General features: G+C 40.5%; 4 protein-coding genes across 4 annotated transcripts; 3 read left to right on the top strand and 1 right to left on the bottom strand.

The window, feature by feature from the left end:
- The first annotated feature begins 3,329 nt into the window (after positions 1 to 3,329).
- On the top strand, positions 3,330 to 6,436 carry LOC306978760 (aquaporin-8-like). The gene is made up of 5 exons (XM_079577430.1): positions 3,330 to 3,852; positions 4,529 to 4,655; positions 4,830 to 5,038; positions 5,422 to 5,556; positions 6,324 to 6,436. The coding sequence occupies exons 1-5, from the start codon at positions 3,578 to 3,580 to the stop codon at positions 6,367 to 6,369; spliced, it is 792 nt and encodes a 263-aa protein (XP_079433556.1). The 5' UTR covers positions 3,330 to 3,577; the 3' UTR covers positions 6,370 to 6,436.
- Positions 6,437 to 8,079: 1,643 nt separating this feature from the next.
- On the top strand, positions 8,080 to 10,663 carry LOC306978239 (aquaporin-8-like; the record flags this gene model as incomplete). Its single annotated transcript, XM_079576764.1, has 5 exons — positions 8,080 to 8,327; positions 9,569 to 9,695; positions 10,016 to 10,230; positions 10,389 to 10,523; positions 10,618 to 10,663. 5 exons carry the CDS (start codon positions 8,080 to 8,082, stop codon positions 10,661 to 10,663), a joined length of 771 nt encoding a protein of 256 aa, XP_079432890.1.
- A 1,266-nt stretch (positions 10,664 to 11,929) lies between these two features.
- hbae5 (hemoglobin, alpha embryonic 5) lies at positions 11,930 to 12,794 on the bottom strand. Its single transcript, XM_079576975.1, has 3 exons — positions 12,652 to 12,794; positions 12,217 to 12,424; positions 11,930 to 12,131 (listed from the first exon to the last, which is right to left on the bottom strand). Exons 1-3 carry the CDS (start codon positions 12,744 to 12,746, stop codon positions 12,003 to 12,005), a joined length of 432 nt encoding a protein of 143 aa, XP_079433101.1. The 5' UTR covers positions 12,747 to 12,794; the 3' UTR covers positions 11,930 to 12,002.
- A 2,470-nt stretch (positions 12,795 to 15,264) lies between these two features.
- On the top strand, positions 15,265 to 16,471 carry LOC306978781 (hemoglobin subunit beta-1-like). Its single transcript, XM_079577448.1, has 3 exons — positions 15,265 to 15,414; positions 15,500 to 15,722; positions 16,284 to 16,471. Exons 1-3 carry the CDS (start codon positions 15,323 to 15,325, stop codon positions 16,410 to 16,412), a joined length of 444 nt encoding a protein of 147 aa, XP_079433574.1. The 5' UTR covers positions 15,265 to 15,322; the 3' UTR covers positions 16,413 to 16,471.
- Positions 16,472 to 18,230: the final 1,759 nt, after the last annotated feature.

Raw genomic sequence — 18,230 nt, 5'->3', positions numbered from 1 at the left:
TATGAAACCTGCCTTCTGATACTCGGTCTGTGTGAGGGCTGCACAATATACTAAAGATGTTTGATAACTGTCTTGAAGGTGCACTATGGAACTTTTTATGTGAAAAAACAGACTTGATTTTTGTGCATAATTGACCTTGTAGTGACCCAGCAGCTGTTTGGGTTAGTATGGTGCCTTTACTTTCAATCACAGCGGCCTCTACAACGCTCCAGGAACAATTGTTATGTTAGTTTTCTGGTGAGAGAGTCCGGTCCGTCTGCCCAGAGCCGGTGCTGGCCCTTCTGGGGCCCTAAGCAATAATCCACAAGGGGGCCCTACAGTACAGCATGCCATGGTTATTCGACGAAGAGCAAACCCATTTACGGTCAAAAACGGTTCCACTGTTCAGTAGTTCAGGGCAGAAGGGGAACATAATGACCTCACTTCAGGCCCCATCCCTCTGTGTGAGAACCACTAACCATTAAGCCACTGTCAGACTGGGTTTTAGGACGACTATAGTCTATTTCCCAACTTTTTAAAATGGTAAATGGTCACATTCTCTCACCTCTGGTCCCTGACCCACAGTTTTGAAACTGCTGATTTACTGAAACCTGCACCTGGCGGTTATTTCTGTCTGACCACTGAGAATTAGCCCAATTCGTTATAGACTGTGCACATTCAGAGAACCAGAGTTACTGTAACTAACTGTGCATGAGAACCGTGTGGATTCAACTCATCTTTGAGACAAATAAACAACGCGTTGATTAATCTGTGTAACATCACCATAGTTTGACTGAGATGCAGGGCCCTTGTGGCTGCGGGGGCCCTTGGCACCTTGCATAGTTTGCCTATAGGAAAAACCGGCTCTGCGTCTGCCTTGAAAACCTATAACATCAATTGATCCTGGAGCTTCATAGAGGCCACCGAGTTGAAAAGTAAAGGCATCACGCTGATCACCGGGTCATTTAAACATTCACTAATATAGAAACATGTTTTCAAATCAAAAGTTCCTTAAAGGGACTATACAGAGTTTAAAAAAGTATTTTCCTCCCCCTACATGTTCCAACAATGTCCTAATGTGTAGAATGAGCCCAGACCTGTTCACCACAACTGCCTCTAAAATCCTGCGCTGTCACTAAAAACGGTGTTACTTTGGGTCTGAAGTGCCGTCATGCACGAGCTTAATATAGAAGGTGCAGTTACATGTATGACCTGAGGTGGCAGTAGTGAGTGTAAATTGGCTAACATGCGTCTAGCCCCTTTAATGCGCCTTTAAATATTGAGATAATGATATTAATGCAATATTTGATCCTTTTCCACACAGGAGCTTCAATTTAGTTAAGTTTATTTATCTGAAGGACAATGTGCAGTTGCATTAAAAAGCTGGCTGCACCAGATTTAGCGCCATGCTAATTTTCATTAAATTAAATTATTAAATGAAGTCAAAACGACACTTAAAATCTAAAAATGGTTTCTTCTTCTACTGCTGAAGCGCTCCGAACACATCCAATGACCACTAAACATCACTTTATAATATGTTAATGATAGAGAAGCCTGAGAAATTGTATAAACGCCATAAAACGGACATGTCATACCTCGCCATGCTTTAATATAGGGCTTGGCTTCAACATTAATTTGCATCAGGCTCAATTCAAACAGGTCTGGGAGCCGTCGTCTAACAGATGTTCTAATGTGAAGGAACATATATTGTGCAGCCCCTGTCTGTAAATATAAAACAGATAAGTAATGATGTATGAATCTTATGTGCCATCTCTCTACAAGTTCAATAAATTGCAGTGAAAGCAGTGAACCAAAGGCAGTAACCATGGCAACAATATCCATAGAACTCCAGAAAATATAACATGCAAAGTAATACACTTTTCAGCATAAGGTGAGTGTAAATACCAGACTTTTTTGATGCCACCAATCAACAAATGAGTGACGTTACAGTTGTTTTATTCTCAAGTGAGTTGAAGTCAGTGAAGGTGACGTTACATGAAGTGTGTTTGTGATAAACCGGCAGATCCTTCATAATAACGATGGAAAAGTGATATTGCGACTGGAGTTTGTTGAATTCAAACTCGAACATGATGTAGAAGGGATCGCTGAGGGAGGGCATCCGTTTTAACTTTGAAATCGTCAGCCTCATGAACAAAACGGTTAAGTAAAGTAAACAGTATTGGTTCATTTGTGTAGTATCACAACTGAAAGTGGAGATGTGCACTGTATGTACTTTGAATGAATGAGTTTCCATTCTGGAACACTTTATAGCAATGGTGAATCCTTAACCAAGTACATTTGCTCCAGTTCAGCTTTACCTAAATCTAAACGAGTTTTTGTCACATTTTTGCCACATTTTTGTTGTTTTCGTCACACATTTTTGTCACTTTTTTGTCTCATTTTTGTCATTTTTTGTCGCAATTTTGTCACTCTTATCACATTTTTGTCACATTTTCGTTGCTTTTTTGTCACTTTTTCATCACATTTTTTGTCATTCTTTTATCACATTTTTGTCACTTTTTTCATCACATTTTTGTCTCATTTTGTCTCATTTTTGTCAATTTTTTATCACATTTTTTGTTATTTTTTAGGACATTTTTGACACTTTTTTGTCTCATTTTTGTCACATTTTTGTCACTTTTTCCTCACATTTTTGTCACTTTTTTATCACATTTTTGTCACTTTTTAGCATATTTTTGTCACTTTTTCGGCGTATTTTTATCACATTTTCATCACATTTTTCATAGCTTTTTCCTTTTTTGTCTCTTTTGTTGGGTTATGGCACTTTTTGATCCTCTTTTGTCACTATTTTGACACTTCTTTTTAAGAAGCTTTTATATTTGGTTTCAGTCGAACTGGAGAAAATGTGCTGGCGGGTAAGCGGTTAATTCATCATTTATAACACATTTACAAAGTGTCATTAATCATTTATTATTCATTTATAAGCAGTAAAATAGTGATCAACGTCATGGCGAAGCCCACACGCTTTTTCCTCACCTTAACATGACACTCGGCTGATGCAAAGTGTTGTTACGGCAACATACAGCACTTTATTTAGTGGGAGCGGGCACTAAAACAAACGATTACGAATGCTTTATAGATGTTATGTAAAAGATAAACCCTTTTTACTCTAGTTTGTTGATACTTTTCTGAAACCATTTGATAGACTTCAGTTTGGTTATCTGTGAAGAAAAGGGAAGTTCAACACTGATAATGCGGGGAGTGGGATTAACATACAGCGATAAAGGACCGAATCCTTACAAGTTTATGGTCTGAACCTGCAAGAAATATCAAAGATACTAAAAAAGTGGATTATGAGAGGTTAGCCCCGAGCAGTTTAATTTTATGATCAACCAATCTGACAACTTTTTTCCCCCTAATCTAATCTATATCTGTTCTTCGACACTCCGGCATTCGTTTTATGAGCTGCTTTGACCTGTTGCCTCGAGTCTTGAGAATACAAACAATTGCAGGAAGGTGGGGCGAATGAAGAAGGGAAAAAAAAAAAGATGAGCATTTGCGTATGTCTCGTTCGTATCTTCCTGTGAAAACCCTTTATAGGTGACTGTACGGAGCAGCGCAAACCCAACTTTCTGAAATGCCCAAAACGGAGCCAGAGGTGTTTGCCATCAGCGGTTCCGAGATGGGACAGGTGGCGGGGGACGCGGACTGCCCCGGGAGAAGTGGAGACAAGAGCACCAACCTCTACGAGCAGTACGTGCAGCCCGTTTTGGCCGAGTTCTTTGGCTCGACTCTGTTTATTTTCGTGGGGTGTGCGTGCGTCGTCGGGAACGTGGGGACGGGCGCCATCCAGCCCGCCGTGGCACATGGGCTCGCACTGGGAGTCGTCATCCTGCTCTTTGGACAGATCAGGTAAGGACATTAGGATTCAAGTATGTGATTTGTGAGACATATATGTATTACTCTACTCCAGTATGCAGCATGGAAAAGTAACACACAAAAAAACAAGCATTCGAATGATTCAAGTTGAAGTAACTTTGAGCAAAGATTGATTTTGTGTTACTTTAGTGGTGACACAAAAAAACAATTATAAAGATATAATAAAAGGCTACAACAATAGGGGTGAAAGCAAGAGCTAATTTACAGATTTACTCACAGTATTAACTGAAATGCAAATATAGATTAGTAAAAATAATGACAAGTATTTAAAAAAAGTAAATGCATAAGCGTAAGTAAACGTGCTGCTTCTGCTAATCATACTCTCTAATGTTTTGCTATGTTCATGCACTGAAAACCTAACAACAACAAAGGACGAGCAATGGACAGTGTTGCTGTTGTAAAACATCAATGATTGATGGGGATTGGAATCTCAAAAGATGGAGGGATTCCAGCCGTCATTCATTCAAAGTTTGAATTGAAACTTTTAAAGAATAAAATATTTTAAAACTTACATTAGCATTGCCTTTTCTCTCAAAGTTCTGAAATGCATCACTGCAGTGCCGTGTCATTGAACTATTTTTTTTTCTGAGTGTATGATTTGTATCGGTAAAGGTCAAATTAAATTGAAAAATATTTGTCACACTTCCAGTGGGGGACACTTCAACCCTGCAGTGACCCTGAGCGTCTACCTGTGTGGAGGGATGTCTTTGCGCCTGGTGTTGCCGTACGTTTTGGCTCAGATGGCCGGAGGAATGGCCGGGGCTGGTTTGGTTAAAGTATGTACATGAAGCACACGCTTGGTAATGATAAAGCCGCACTGCAGAACATTTCACCTCTGAAACATGATCAAAAGCACAAGCATTGCCCAGTAAAACACGCATCTCCACTATGCAACATGTGACCTGGAATGTTCAGCGCTGTGGCTTCATTCATATTTGTTTTCCTGGCAGGCCATGTTCCTCCCTGGGGTGTATCACGCTTCATCTGGGGGAGCCTTTACCCCACCTTCTACCGACCTTGGGAAAGCCACACTTGCTGAACTTGTGATGACCATGTTCCTCACCACCGCGGTAACCATGGGAGCAGTGAACCAGAAGACCAGCTCTCCCATGGCTCCGTTTGGCATCGGACTCACTGTTGCAGCTAACATATTAGCAGGGTAAGAGCCATGGGAACCCCAAATGACTGGATTTTGTCACCAATCATAAATTATCATCACTCAACATTATAAAGAGCACACAGATTAGGCTGATACTGAGGTGGAGGACAGTTCAGAATTATATCAGTCTTTTAAATGTCTAAATGTTTATATCTGGTTTATGGTTAATATCTAAATCACCGAGATAACCATCTGAGATTATCATTCTTGAATGTTGTGTGTGCTGCTAATCTTCTCTAATATAAGCTTAGATTAACATTGACCGGCCTGTATTTACACAGCATGGGCCTTATCTCAGTTAATTTTGCGCGCAACTTTTATAACAGTGTGGAAAACAGCTTGTCGCCGAGTACACCGTGTCTTAATGATTTGTCCCTTGTCAGAGGGACGCTGTCTGGGGCCTGCATGAACCCGGCCCGGGCCTTTGGGCCTGCTGTCGCTGCCAACCACTGGGACTATCACTGGGTCTACTGGGTGGGCCCCCTGTGTGGAGCTCTGAGCACTGTCATCTACGTCAGGTACTCTTCACATGGGTGCACTTGTGAGATTTATGTTTCCTTTGTGCTCGTTCAAACAAAAACCAGTGTTATGAAAGATTACACACACTGCAGATTTGAGAACACTGAACAGGACTCAATGTCAATATTAAAGGCGCATTATGCAACCTTTTATGCAGAAAAAAAAGTTTATATTTTTGAGTATTTGACCTTGTTATGACTTAGTGGCTGTGTGAGTGGTCAGCATGGCGCCTTTACTTTCCATCACAGTCGTCTCTAGGACCCTCCAGGACCAATTGTCCGGAAGGTTTTCTGATGAGAGGGTCCGTCAGCAGTGAAAACCTTCCAAACAGTTGGTTCTGGAGCGTTCTAGAGACCACTGTGATGGAAAGAAAAGGCGCCATGCTGCCACTCATACAGTCATTGGGTCACTACAAGGTCAAACGTGCACAAATATCAGCTTTTTTTTCCACATAAAAAGTTGCATAAATCACCTTTAAGTATTAAGACCATAGGATGGACTTTGAAAGTTCCTATCATAACCTTGGAAGTCTGGGGTTTCTGTGAAGCTGAGGCCAAAGGTCAAAATGGTCAAATCTAGCGAGGTGCAGATACTGGTATCAGTATGTGTGATGTTTGCTCTTCTTGAAACCATAAAAGCAGGGATTTGGCTAATAATTGCAGTGATAATTAGTGGTCAAAGGATTATCCGGATTTATGGAGGAAAACAGCAGAGCAGGCTTTGACCTGTGCTTATTGGTCACGACTAAAGTCTTGCTTTCTTGCAGGTTGTTCCTTGGGGATCGAAAGATGCGGCTTATTCTGAAGAAGTAAAAAAGAAAAGCTGCAGGTTTTTGTATTGTATTTATGAGTTCATGTATGTATTGTAACTGCAAAGTGCTAAACACAGTATCTTTAGTGTCCTATGAAATGCTAGTGAAGCCGTCGCTAATGAATGTTTGTGTTCCATAAAACAATAAAAGCTTCACTGAGTGACTGAATGGATTTCACCAAAGGTTGTACAGATTTTTATTGTCAAAATGAATAAATTCCTCACCTGAAATATGCACACACGCCGCTATCTTTCTTTTTACTATGTATTTGTGTTCTATGTTTGGATCAAAGTCCTATATGGAAAAGATTTAATCATTTTATTACTTTAAAGATGGTGCAATGACAACGGTACTAAAATCAACAGTAAAACCAGATTAGGACTGTAAACCTATGCCCTCCAGTAAATACAACACTCACTCATGCATCTCACCAAGAATCAGCAAAATGTATCAATACTAGGGACTATACAGAGTTTAAACATGTTAAAATTAAGTATTTTCCTCCCCCTACATGTTCCAACAATGTCTTGAGCCCAGACATATCACCACAACTGCCTCTAAAATCCTGCACTGTCACTCAAAAAGGTGTTCATTCGGATCTGAAGTGCCGTCATGCACGAGCTTAATATAGAAGCTGCAGTTACACGTATGACCTGAGGTGGCAGTAGTGAGTATAAAATGGCTAACTTGCATCTAGCCCCTTTAACGGATGAATTTGAGATTCATAAAAATAAAGACATGCTTATATTCTTGTCATGAAGACTTACTTGCCGTGCCAACCCCTTACTCCCTATCTGACCATATCTGTGCATCACGGCTTGTGGTTTATTTCAGGGTTAACGACAGGTTTATGATGTGTGCTCTGGAGGACAGCTGCCATGCTTATTGTGATGTAGTATACATTTAACCTGCAGCGCTCTCAACAACATATTATAAATGTAAATAAAGGTTTTAACACAAATTAATGTTTGTTAATATATCAATCATGTGGTGGTTTGATTCCCTTCTTAAAAACCTAAAAGGCAAGGCAAGTTTATTTGTAGAGCACAATTCATACACAAGGCAATTCAAAGTGCTTCACAGTGGCATAAATACAAGAAAGCAAATAGAATCAATAAAAACATCAACATACAATTTATCAATTACAGTAAAAGGCAAGAGTGCAGATAAAATACTTTCAGTCATATGCATGGGCAAAAAGAACTGTTTTCAGCCTGGACTTGAATATTGTCAGAGCTAACTTCCTCTACATGCGTTTCTATTGCAATCATTTATAACATATAATTAACATATAATTATGACCATATCTCTATTAATGATGCCTTGCTATGTAGAATGCACTATGGAATGCCAAGTCAGCATGAGTGCCAACTACCTTTTCTTATCTAATTAGGTTAAGGCTTTAGTGTAGCAAAGCAAAAACAATCCCTATAACCTAATGTGGGCTAAATTCTCTCATATTAGCTGCTGTGAACCCACTCGACTTACTTACCTTGACCAAAGCGCTCTGATAGACTACTACAAAGGCTGGTTTATCTTAACTTTTGAGACAAGCTAGTTGTCTAGGGCAGGCGCTGCGCTGATCTTTATGGCCCGTTTACGCAATCCCACTCGGTGGCTTGTGATGGATATATAAAAATCATAACTCCTTGCTCTGTGACTCGGGTCAGGCACATCGCAGTCAGCGACCGAGGCACACGAGCAGAGCAACATGGGAGTAGAGAAAATGGAATTTGAAGGGGATGAGTTGATGAAGAAGAAGAAGGCTGTTCCTAAACCTAAAAGTAAATATGAAAGAGTGTTCCAGCCTTGTCTCGCAGAGCTGATAGGGACAATGTTTTTCGTTTTCATCGGCTGTGTGTCAGTAATTGAGAATGTGCCAGCGGCCGGGAGACTGCAGCCTGCTTTGGTGCACGGCCTGGCAGTGGCGGTTTTGGTTGCAGTTATGGATAATATCAGGTAAGAGCTTTCGAGACCACTATTCCATCTGTGTGTTTTGATATTAACCAGTGCCGTTTCTAGCTATAAATGGACTGTGCTAATATTAAGGGCCCCACATAAACTAGGGGGCCCATTAAGGTTTGATACTTGATCACCATATGCCTCATTTTCCTTCTTTTGTACAAACAGACACTTGTGGGGGGGGGGGGGGGGACTCATTCCAGTGAGAAATGTGTTGGGAAGGGTGTGTTTAGGACTGAGTTTCAACTATCAACTTAAACTGTTCTCTATCCCTCTTTCCTAAATAAATCAGGTACAGAGCCTTTAAAGCACTGTGTGCATGTTCTGTATTTCACAAAACATATATTTATTAGGTATTACAACCAGCCAGTGTAAAACTGGAACGCAACACTGGGGTCATTTGTTTACGTTCAGAAATGTAAACCAAACTGATAAAGTCATTCGTAACATGGTAAATGCAGTTCCAATTATGATGTATTGTATTGTATAATTACTGTAAGTAAGGCTGATTTCTTTGTCAAATGCGACCCAGGCCACTTCAGTATGTAGTTCTACATTTAGACATATCTGTTATTTTCAAGGAAAACATCACTTTCACTGATGAATGACTCCACACTGGACTTCTTGCCAACTTTTCATTTTACAGGCGACATTGACACTGCCCCACTAAAGGCCATAGTCTGGCTCTCTTAATTATTATAACTATTAGGCCAGGAGTCCCCAACTGGTGGACCTGGGTCCAGATCCGGACCTCCAGAGGCTTTTCATCCTCTTTCTAAGGCTGAAGTAAAAATGATCTAAACAATTTGAATGACATTGAACTAAAATGGCAAAATGATTCATTCATTGATCAGCTCTATGTAAATAGACAACCTGCGCTCATGTTTTAACATTTTCAAGAGCAATGAGTGAATATATGTCCGGACCCTGGACATATGTCGAATGTTATGAAAGAAACGTTTTTGGACCTCGAGCTGATATAGTTGGGGAGGCCTGTATTAGTCTGTAACGTGTTGGCTCCGTTGGCTTCACACTTTCATTTACACAACCAGACCTGCTTATTTTGTTCAGACAAGACATAAGTTACAAGTCGCATTTATCTAAAAACAAAGTAATCAAATGTTTGTAGTTTAGTTAATCAGAAGAGGGGCCCCAGGCTGACTTTTTCACACTTGATCCCTATAAACCTGGAAACACTGCTGTTTGTGAATGTTTCTAATTTGTAATATGATTTACAGCGGCGCGCATTTCAATCCCCCGTTCACTATCGCCATCTACCTGTGTGGAGGAATTGAGCTGATGATGGTGGGGCCGTACCTCGTGAGCCAGCTGATTGGAGGAGTGTTGGGGGCCGGGATGGCAAAGGTGGGTGTTTGGAGTGACAACATCTGTAAAGCTGAATACTTATTCAGTAGTATTCATTGAATCATTTTGACAATCATTTTGCAGAATTATTCCATCGCTCTCAATTAACGTTGAGTTGTTTTTGATATTTTGATGAAAGCTTAGGTCCGTGGTACATTCCAGTCGTTGCCCATGATGCAGAACGGTGCAGCCTCTATACTGACCATGAGAGTAGATGTGTGATTTGAGCATTTTCAGTGCAAGGCTTCAGCAGAGCTACATCCAAGTGAACACAGTGGCGTGTGCACTTCCTGTCCCCTCTTGTGTGCATGTTCTTCCAGATGATGACTCCAGCAGATCACTACATGAATGCCACAGGAGCAGCCTTCGACATCCTGAAGTCACAGAACCAGCTCTACAGCGCCCTCTTCGGGGAGGTGGCTATGACCTGCCTGATTACTATGGTGGTGCTGCTGGTGGCGGTCAACGGCAAAACCAAGACTCCCCTGGCACCTTTCCTGGTGGGCAGCACCGTCATCATCAACGTCCTGGCAGGGTGAGAACAGAGCTCACCGGTCATATTTATTTGAAATGTTAAATGTTTTTCAGTGTTTTGGTTTATTATTCAGTATGTGAGGCAAAATGTTAACAACAATTTAACATAATCATTTTACTGAATACCTGCCTAAATGCACATTATTGTTGTTGCTCCAGGGGTGATATTTCGGGGACGTGTTTGAACCCTGCCAGAGCCTTTGGACCTGCTGTCATAGCCAACTATTGGACATACCACTGGGTCTACTGGGCAGGGCCCGTTGGAGGAGGAGTGGTGGGCGCCGTCTTACTCAGGTCAGAAACGCCACTTCATTAGTAAAAAAAGAGTTGCTGTTTGTTTTGTTTTGTTTGACATTTCTACATTTACAGTTTAATCTTTCTCTTTCAGGCTCATTCTTGGAGATGAGAAAATGCGAGTTATTCTGAAAACGTAGCAAAGTCAACCATCATTATTTCATTGTATAATGTCTTTTCAGTATTCAGTTACATTTACTCAAGTACATACTTCTTGGAGGCGCTTCATCACTCAGTACTTTTTTATTTGTACTCGTGTAATATTATTCCAAAGAAGTAACACACTTACCTGATTTAAACATTTGGTTACTCTTTTCACAGTGAGTAAAACTGACAAACGCCTTTTGTAACACATGTCAGTAATGCCGATTTGAACTCATTTAAAGAAGTACTAAGTAACTTGTTTACCTTAATAAATCCTTTCCATAGTCCCTCTGGGGGTAATACAAGTGTTAATGGGATGATCGGGGGGTCTTTCATCTCCCCCTGGTGTCTCTGGCCAAAAAAACACAAATGCAACTTTCCTGCCTCCTGGTCAGAGCCACCAATACACACTAATGGAATCACGAACAAGAAGCTGGTGCCACTTAAACAGTATTTATTTTTAGTGGGGAAAAAAAGATCTCCATTGTGTAATTGGATGTACAATATCCCTCTCTCCGTTTGTCTTTTCTGTCAACATAGTTTTTACTCTCACGGACAATTAATGAGTAAAAAAACGCAACATGCTACGACACCTGCAGTAGCGCTTATGGCCTCTAGGGGCAAGAGTTACTTAGTTCTGCTTTAACATTCTGTCACTTTCCTTTATGTTAGAAATGATTTCTTCTTAATGTGAATGTCTCTTATATTGTTTTCAATACATTTTCATATTATTTACTTTTGTTTGTCCTATTCCATCAGCTTACAGTCAGTGCTAGTATTTTCACCCTACTGTGCACACTCAAAACAATAAGTAAATTGCGTGATAATTTCTTGCCTATTAGATGCTTAGTTATGATTTTTTTTTACTGAATTAAATGTTTATGTTGTTAAAGGAGCTATACCTGATTTTTTTTTCCAGTTATAGAATGAAATTGGTTTTCTCGTCCTTTAGTATAAAGTCAGGCAAGTTTTCTTGCATTTTTGTGACAGTGACCCTGAGAAGTGTGAGCTGTGGCTATAAGCATGTCCTTATGTATGAATATGTTAGGAAGATTAGGGATGTACCTCAAACAACGTTTTCATTTAGTGGTTTCCTCTTTCACCTTTTCAAATCAGGTCTAGGGCCTTTACTGCTCTCTATATTGCATGTTTACTAAATGTGTACAGCTGTTCAAACAGGTCTCTCTTGCAAATGAGACATAATGATGATTTTTTTTTTTGCTTGTTTTTCTTAATAAAGAAGGTAAAAGACACAAAGTTCCGTTCTTTGAATGCACTTTATTTCTCCGTTCTTCCTGCAATAGTGGCATTCTTCAGTCACATATTGACTGCAGTTTAACGATACTTCTCAGACAAAGACAGAGCCAGGTTGGTCAGGAATTTATCCAGAGCCAAATGGGCCTCGTCAGTGAAGTCCTTTGGGAACATGATGGCAATGACCACCATGAGGCACTGGGCCATCAGCTGAAAGAGACAATGTACCAGTAAGTATTGAGCCTCTATACCGGCCATGCGTCCTGCATCGTGATGGGTGTAAAGGACAGCCTACCTTGAAGTTGGTGGGGTCAATCTTGAGGTTGAAAGCGTGTATCTCACTCAGTTCAAACAGCCCTGCGTTCATGTCGTCGATGGAGGCCACAGCAAGGGCCACACCCTCCAGGATTTTCTTTCCATGCTTCCTCACTGGCTCTGAGTCGTAAGAGAGATCAGACCAATGGGAAAAGTATGTCTTGGTCTGAGGGTGGCAAGCAAACAGCCTGAAAACGAGAATGACAATAATGCTTATTTATTCATTCATTTAATTGACTCATTTCTCTCTTTTTTTAGCCCACATGTCAAATATTATCCAATTGCTTTCAGATATTTGATTTAGTTTTAGGTCTGTCCTACAAAACAAAATATACAGCACAAGGATTCTATGCGCAGTTTAACAACTGATCAAATGAATAAACAAAAACATCTCAGAAAGAACATGTGCTCTCACCTGCCAAGAGTCTCGGCTCCGATGGCATCGGAGGCCCCAGAGATCTTCTTCCACAGATTCTTGACCGCGGCCTTGTCTTTTGTAGTCAAACTCATTGTGCACGTGCACGTTGCTCAGTCTGAAGGTGCAGGTGGGATGTCCAGCTCTACCCAGGACGTACCTTTAAAGTAGCCTGGCAAGTGGGGCCACCCACACACATTCATGCCAACTGCCGTCCATTGACGCAAAAGGACCCGTATGACACACCCAGCATCACGACTATCAGCGGCGTAAGTACGCACGTGGTGGATCTATAGCTGGACACGGACCAAGGGCTGGCGATGTGTGGAGTTAATATGACAACCACCCCGGGACATGTTACGTACGTATGTACGTAGTGGACCTTGTGCATGTGTTTGTCAAAAAGAAGAGCGCTCAAACCGAGACATTTGCACGTTCACAGTCATTTGCACGTGCACTCACTATGATGCGCATGACAGCGGAGTCGGGGACAGCGTAAAAGTCTCGTGCTGAGTCCGACCTCTAAAGCGTCATGACAATTTCACCGTTTTTACTGTAGTTTGCAAAAGTGTAATGGAATAAAATACAAAAATACAAACCGCAATCTCAACTTTGGTGAGTCTCAGTAATCGTCATGGTCTTTTTTAAAAGTCAGGTCTAAACTGAATTCTGTGGCAGTAACAGCACCTGGTTTGCAGGAGCTCAGTGACACGTGTTAAGTGGTTTATTTATTTATTTATTTATTTTTGTTCAGGTTCATTTTAAAAGTATGTCTAGCTGATGCCCATGAATCATAGTAAAAGCTTTATTTATTTGGTTTTATTTAATAAAAAAAAAAATACGTATAAAACGTGAATTGCTATCTTACTGTTCCTGTTTTTTTATTATTATTATCTGAGTTCACCTGGTCAGTATCCAGTCCAGTCTTCTGCATGAAGCTGGAGGTCATGTCAGGTCACACTGATCACCTGACCTGTCAGCACTGCGCAGATTCCGTGTACATTTGGGGGAAACATCAGCCCGCGTGCATGTAGTCACAGGCAAAAGCCAAAATATTTACTCAAGTAAGAGTAACGTTACTTTGAAATCATTTACTCTAGTAGAAGTAAAAACTAGTCACCCAAATATTTACTCAAGTAAGAGTAAAAAAGTAGGCCACTCGTTTCAATAGTGGCAAAAATGATGAGAAACAAAACATGAACATTGTAATATTTTAGATTTATTTGTTTTTTAAAGAAAATAGCATAAAAAACAAAAAAAATCATAATTTGAATTGAGTCAACAAAACAAGAAATGCATCTTTTTACGCATGAGAAAAAATGCACAGTGCTCGTGAGTCTCACAGTTAGAAGGTCCCGGGTTCGATTCCCATCTGGACGAGGCATTTCTGTGTGGACTTTGCATGTTCTCCTTCCTCTGGGTACTCCAGTTTCCCCATCGCTAAAAACATGTACAATAGGCGAATCTAACTAATTGCAAAAGTACAATTACTTCAAAAAGTTACTTAAGTAGGCTACATGTACTTAAGTAAATGTAACTGAGTACTACCAACCTCTGCAAAAAGTCCTATAGTAACACATTTTATTCAAAATAATCCCATGCTCTAAATCAAGTATTAGAATATGGCTCAAAAGTGCATTCACATATGACAGGCTCAGTACATGCAAAGTGAGACATGTTTAGCCTTTATTTGATATCTTTTTTTTTCCCCCATTATGGCTCAGCTTGGAAAAACCCCAAATTAAAAATCTTATAAAATTAGAATATGAAAATGGACTTTAAGCCATAATCATCAAAATTATAACATATAAAGGCTTGACATGTGTCACTTTGCATGTCACGAGTCTATATCATAAAGTAGATTCACATTTGAAGTTGAATTACAGAAATAAATGAACTTTTAACCGATGTTTGAAATTTCCGCGTTTCCCTTGTGCTGCTTCACTATGTTCATATTTGCCATGTGGCTAATTAATGTTCATCAACTGTGGGTGGAGGGTGGAGGGTGGAGGAGGAAGGACCCCTGCTGCCGATAACACGTCATGCTCCCATTGATAACACTTTGGCCTTGAGCCCACGTGTGTGAATGCACGTACATCCCTGGGCACGAGAATTAGGTCAGCAAAACCACAAATGCATCCCGTAATAAGTCAAATATGTTTCAATGACTGTGTGGCTCGGTGGTAAAAAAAATAAAATAAACTAAACGAAAACTACGTGATTGTTTTAAACCCCAAAAAGGCCAAGTAAGGTCAGGGGTCAAGAAGTTTGTTTGTGAAAAAGGACAGTGCACATTAATCAGCATCATACAACGTAAACGTGCTCGATTTAGCAGAAGAGGCTCATTATGGTCTGCTGTCCCGTCGGGCAGATTCCCACTTCTGGACAGCAGTTCAGGTTTAGGACCATCAACGCTTGGGGGGGGAGAATGTGTAAAGTCAGGCTTGGACACGATTCAAGAATTGAATTGAAACGATATCGAGGCCTTTGCAGGATGTCGGAGGGATGCGTGGCACGTTTATCTCGCCCTGCCCATCTGCAGCCAATGAGGCGCTGCTGCCCACGCAGGGTGGTGCGGGCCCACGAGTGGTTAAATAGCCTTGTTTGCCCCCCTGTCTTTCATTCAGCCTTTTATTTCTCAAAGCCTGAACACACGACACAAAGAGACACCATGGTTGAGTGGAGTGATTTCGAGCGTACCACCATCAGCAACATCTTCGCCAGCCTGGACTACAAGGATGTCGGCCCCAAGGCTCTGAGCAGGTACCGATTTAGAAACATTGCTTCAAACTAAAGAAATAAAAGGATGCAAAACGGAAGATAGACTTAACGTTGCTGTTGTTCCCAGGTGTCTGATCGTCTACCCCTGGACACAGAGGTACTTTGCCTCCTTCGGCAACCTGTACAACGCGGAGGCCATCAAGACCAACCCCAATGTGGCGGCGCACGGCGTCAAGGTGCTGCACGGACTGGACCAGGCCGTCAAGAACATGGACAACATCAAGGCCACCTACGCTGAGCTGAGTGTGAAGCACTCCGAGCAACTGCACGTGGATCCCGACAACTTCAGGGTAAAAGCCTCAACAAACATATAGGCAGAATCAGGGCTGGCAGTGAGTCTATTCATAGTTTTCATGTGAAAGGGTCATTTTAATGAACATCATTTGTCTGAAAGTCAGAGCTGAAGGGCCATGAGTGTACTGGTGTAGTGTCTGTCGAGTGCAAGGGCTACTTTGAGAAGCTAAAGCTAGCTTACAAGTAAAAAAAAGAGAAAAAAACGTTTGAAAACTGCACAATATTGGAGATTAAACATTGAAGTTGTCATATAAAAAGTGGGGGGGACAAAAAATAAATAAATAATAATAGACCATTTCATTTGTCATTAGCCTGTTAGCCTTTTCTCCAAGATAGTACTTTTCTCTAAGTTAGCAAGGAGCTAGCGTAAATGTAATGAGGCTACTCTTTCACGTATTATGACAAAAAAGCAGTCAAATGTACAAAATGTCGTTTCAAGTTCTGTTTTTAAACCTGACTCGAACAACGCCTTGCTATTAGCCAAGTGCTAGCTAGGCCAAATGTCTTGTAATATGTAGCTCCCGCCTTTATTCACTGACTTCTCCTCTCGCCTGTAGCTGCTGGCCGACTGCCTGTCCATCACAATTGCTGCAAAGATGGGCTCTAACTTCACCCCGGCGGTCCAGGCCGCCTGGCAGAAGTTCCTGGCCGTTGTGGTGTCTGCTCTGAGCAAACAGTACCACTAAACCCTCAAGAGATCACTCGTCTCCTGAGACATTTCAATAAAGCCTTGTGAAGCAACTTACCATCTCTCTCCGTGTCTGTTTGTTTGGACTCATTGGGTCTGAGTGTTGTGGCACGGTTCGTTTCCAACAGAGCTGCAGCTTTTTCAACTTTCCTAGAATTCACTCGCTCACACCCATGATGACGCAAAACATTGTCTTGCGGCTAAGGGGGGGTCTGGCAAGGTCACTAGGCCCATTTAAAAAAAAAAAAGAAAAAAAAGAGAAGAAAAATCTAGACATCTACCACTAGGGGGCAGTGGTTTGGTGATCATTTATTTTTTAAGTAATGTGGGTTTGGCCAAGCATGTGGTCCAGCAAGATAAGGCAGGGTGTAATACATCAGGGAGTAGCAAGATAGCCTACTCAAGAAGTGTGATCATTATTTTATTTTCAGACTGACTAAAAAATAACTTCATAATTAGTAGTGTTAAAAAAAAAAAAAAAAATTGCAGAGAAGAAACCACAAAGCACCTCAATTCATATCAGTTGTGTGTGAGTGTGGCTGAGTTATGATAGGTCCATTTTTGTGAACAACGCACTTTTAACACAGCTTGAGTTTTTGACATTTTACCCTATTTTATTCATTTGTATTCGATGCACCTTTTTTTTAAATTGTATTTTATGTTATGTTTGACCTTTGTAGCACTTTGGTCAGCTCAGTTGTTTTAAAGTGCATTATAAACAAAGTTGCCATTGCCATTTTTCAGTGGCACAGGATACAAAAAATATCAAATGATAGAAAACAAGAATATTTGAAACACGAGGTTTATCATCTGCAATTTGTGGACACATACAACTTAAGGCGAGACACTGCAGGTGAATAGGGACAAAATTTAAATTTACAGATATCAATTTGAAACCTTTGCTGTCGATCACTGGCATAAATGTGAGAAGAAAAATAGTTTTCTGTCATTTTATCTTTTCATATAAGAACAAGGTGAACAAGGTGCCCTAAATTTCCCATCTTTTCGGCGACGAAATCTGAATAATGGATAGAGCTACATTCAAATTTATGGTTTCATTTTATTGATAAATGAGTTACTAAGACTTTTTCAGAGGGGATTTTGGATTTCTTGTTTTTTAGTGGAAACATTTGTAAAAATTGAATTTTCTCCTTATTTTTTGACATTCAAAACTCAATAAATGGGGCTTTAGGGATTAAATAATAAAAAATCCCTCTGAACAAATATTCAAAATATTGTTCGGTCCAAGGCTGGAAAATTTGAAGTCTTTAGGTCCGACTGACGTGAACATAGTGTCGCCACAATGACAGAAAAATGTGTTTTGAGAAAAAGGCCCTTGAAATTGCATTGTCCCATACAAGTCTATGGGAAAACATTGAATCAGCGCAATATTTAAACATGTTATTGTGAAGATTAGGCATATTTTCTGTTTCCGGGTGAAAGCTTTTATGTTCAGAGACCAATTTGGCCCAAAACCTGAAAACTGAAAAAAATGAGTTTTGCCTGTAGTGTCTCCCCTTAAACTCCAAAACGTAAATGTTGATGTATTACGTAACCCCTGTGTTTTAGGTTCATTGAAAGGGAAGCAATGTCATTTCTAATTTGAAGTTGTTATTTGCAATTTACATTAAAAAATGCGGATATAAACAAAAAGATCAAGTTGAACTCATCCTACTGAAGGGTTATATAGCACGTAACGGTCTACAATGGTCAACAACGTTTTGCTACAATTAAAGAACAAAGAAATTGTAAATATCAAAGCAACAATGTGAAACTAATGTGTTGCCGACTAACCACCAGCAATGTATTTCAAATG

The sequence above is a fragment of the Gobius niger genome (genome assembly GCF_951799975.1).
Source record: "Gobius niger genome assembly, chromosome: 19".
Taxonomy (NCBI): domain Eukaryota; kingdom Metazoa; phylum Chordata; class Actinopteri; order Gobiiformes; family Gobiidae; genus Gobius; species Gobius niger.
This window is presented reverse-complemented; position numbering and strand designations above follow the sequence as displayed.

What these genes read in the sequence shown, in the direction of transcription:
- LOC306978781 (XM_079577448.1), top strand. Translation starts at nt 15,323, where the DNA reads ATGGTTGAGTGGAGTGATTTCGAGCGTACCACCATCAGCAACATCTTC. An exon ending in GGCCCCAAGGCTCTGAGCAG is followed by an intron (nt 15,415 to 15,499) that starts GTACCGATTTAG and finishes TGTTGTTCCCAG; the next exon opens with GTGTCTGATCGTCTACCCCT. An exon ending in TGGATCCCGACAACTTCAGG is followed by an intron (nt 15,723 to 16,283) that starts GTAAAAGCCTCA and finishes TCTCGCCTGTAG; the next exon opens with CTGCTGGCCGACTGCCTGTC.
- LOC306978760 (XM_079577430.1), top strand. Translation starts at nt 3,578, where the DNA reads ATGCCCAAAACGGAGCCAGAGGTGTTTGCCATCAGCGGTTCCGAGATG. An exon ending in CTGCTCTTTGGACAGATCAG is followed by an intron (nt 3,853 to 4,528) that starts GTAAGGACATTA and finishes TCACACTTCCAG; the next exon opens with TGGGGGACACTTCAACCCTG. An exon ending in AGCACTGTCATCTACGTCAG is followed by an intron (nt 5,557 to 6,323) that starts GTACTCTTCACA and finishes GCTTTCTTGCAG; the next exon opens with GTTGTTCCTTGGGGATCGAA.
- hbae5 (XM_079576975.1), bottom strand. Translation starts at nt 12,746, where the DNA reads ATGAGTTTGACTACAAAAGACAAGGCCGCGGTCAAGAATCTGTGGAAG. An exon ending in GGAGCCGAGACTCTTGGCAG is followed by an intron (nt 12,425 to 12,651) that starts GTGAGAGCACAT and finishes TCTCGTTTTCAG; the next exon opens with GCTGTTTGCTTGCCACCCTC. An exon ending in TTGACCCCACCAACTTCAAG is followed by an intron (nt 12,132 to 12,216) that starts GTAGGCTGTCCT and finishes TGTCTCTTTCAG; the next exon opens with CTGATGGCCCAGTGCCTCAT.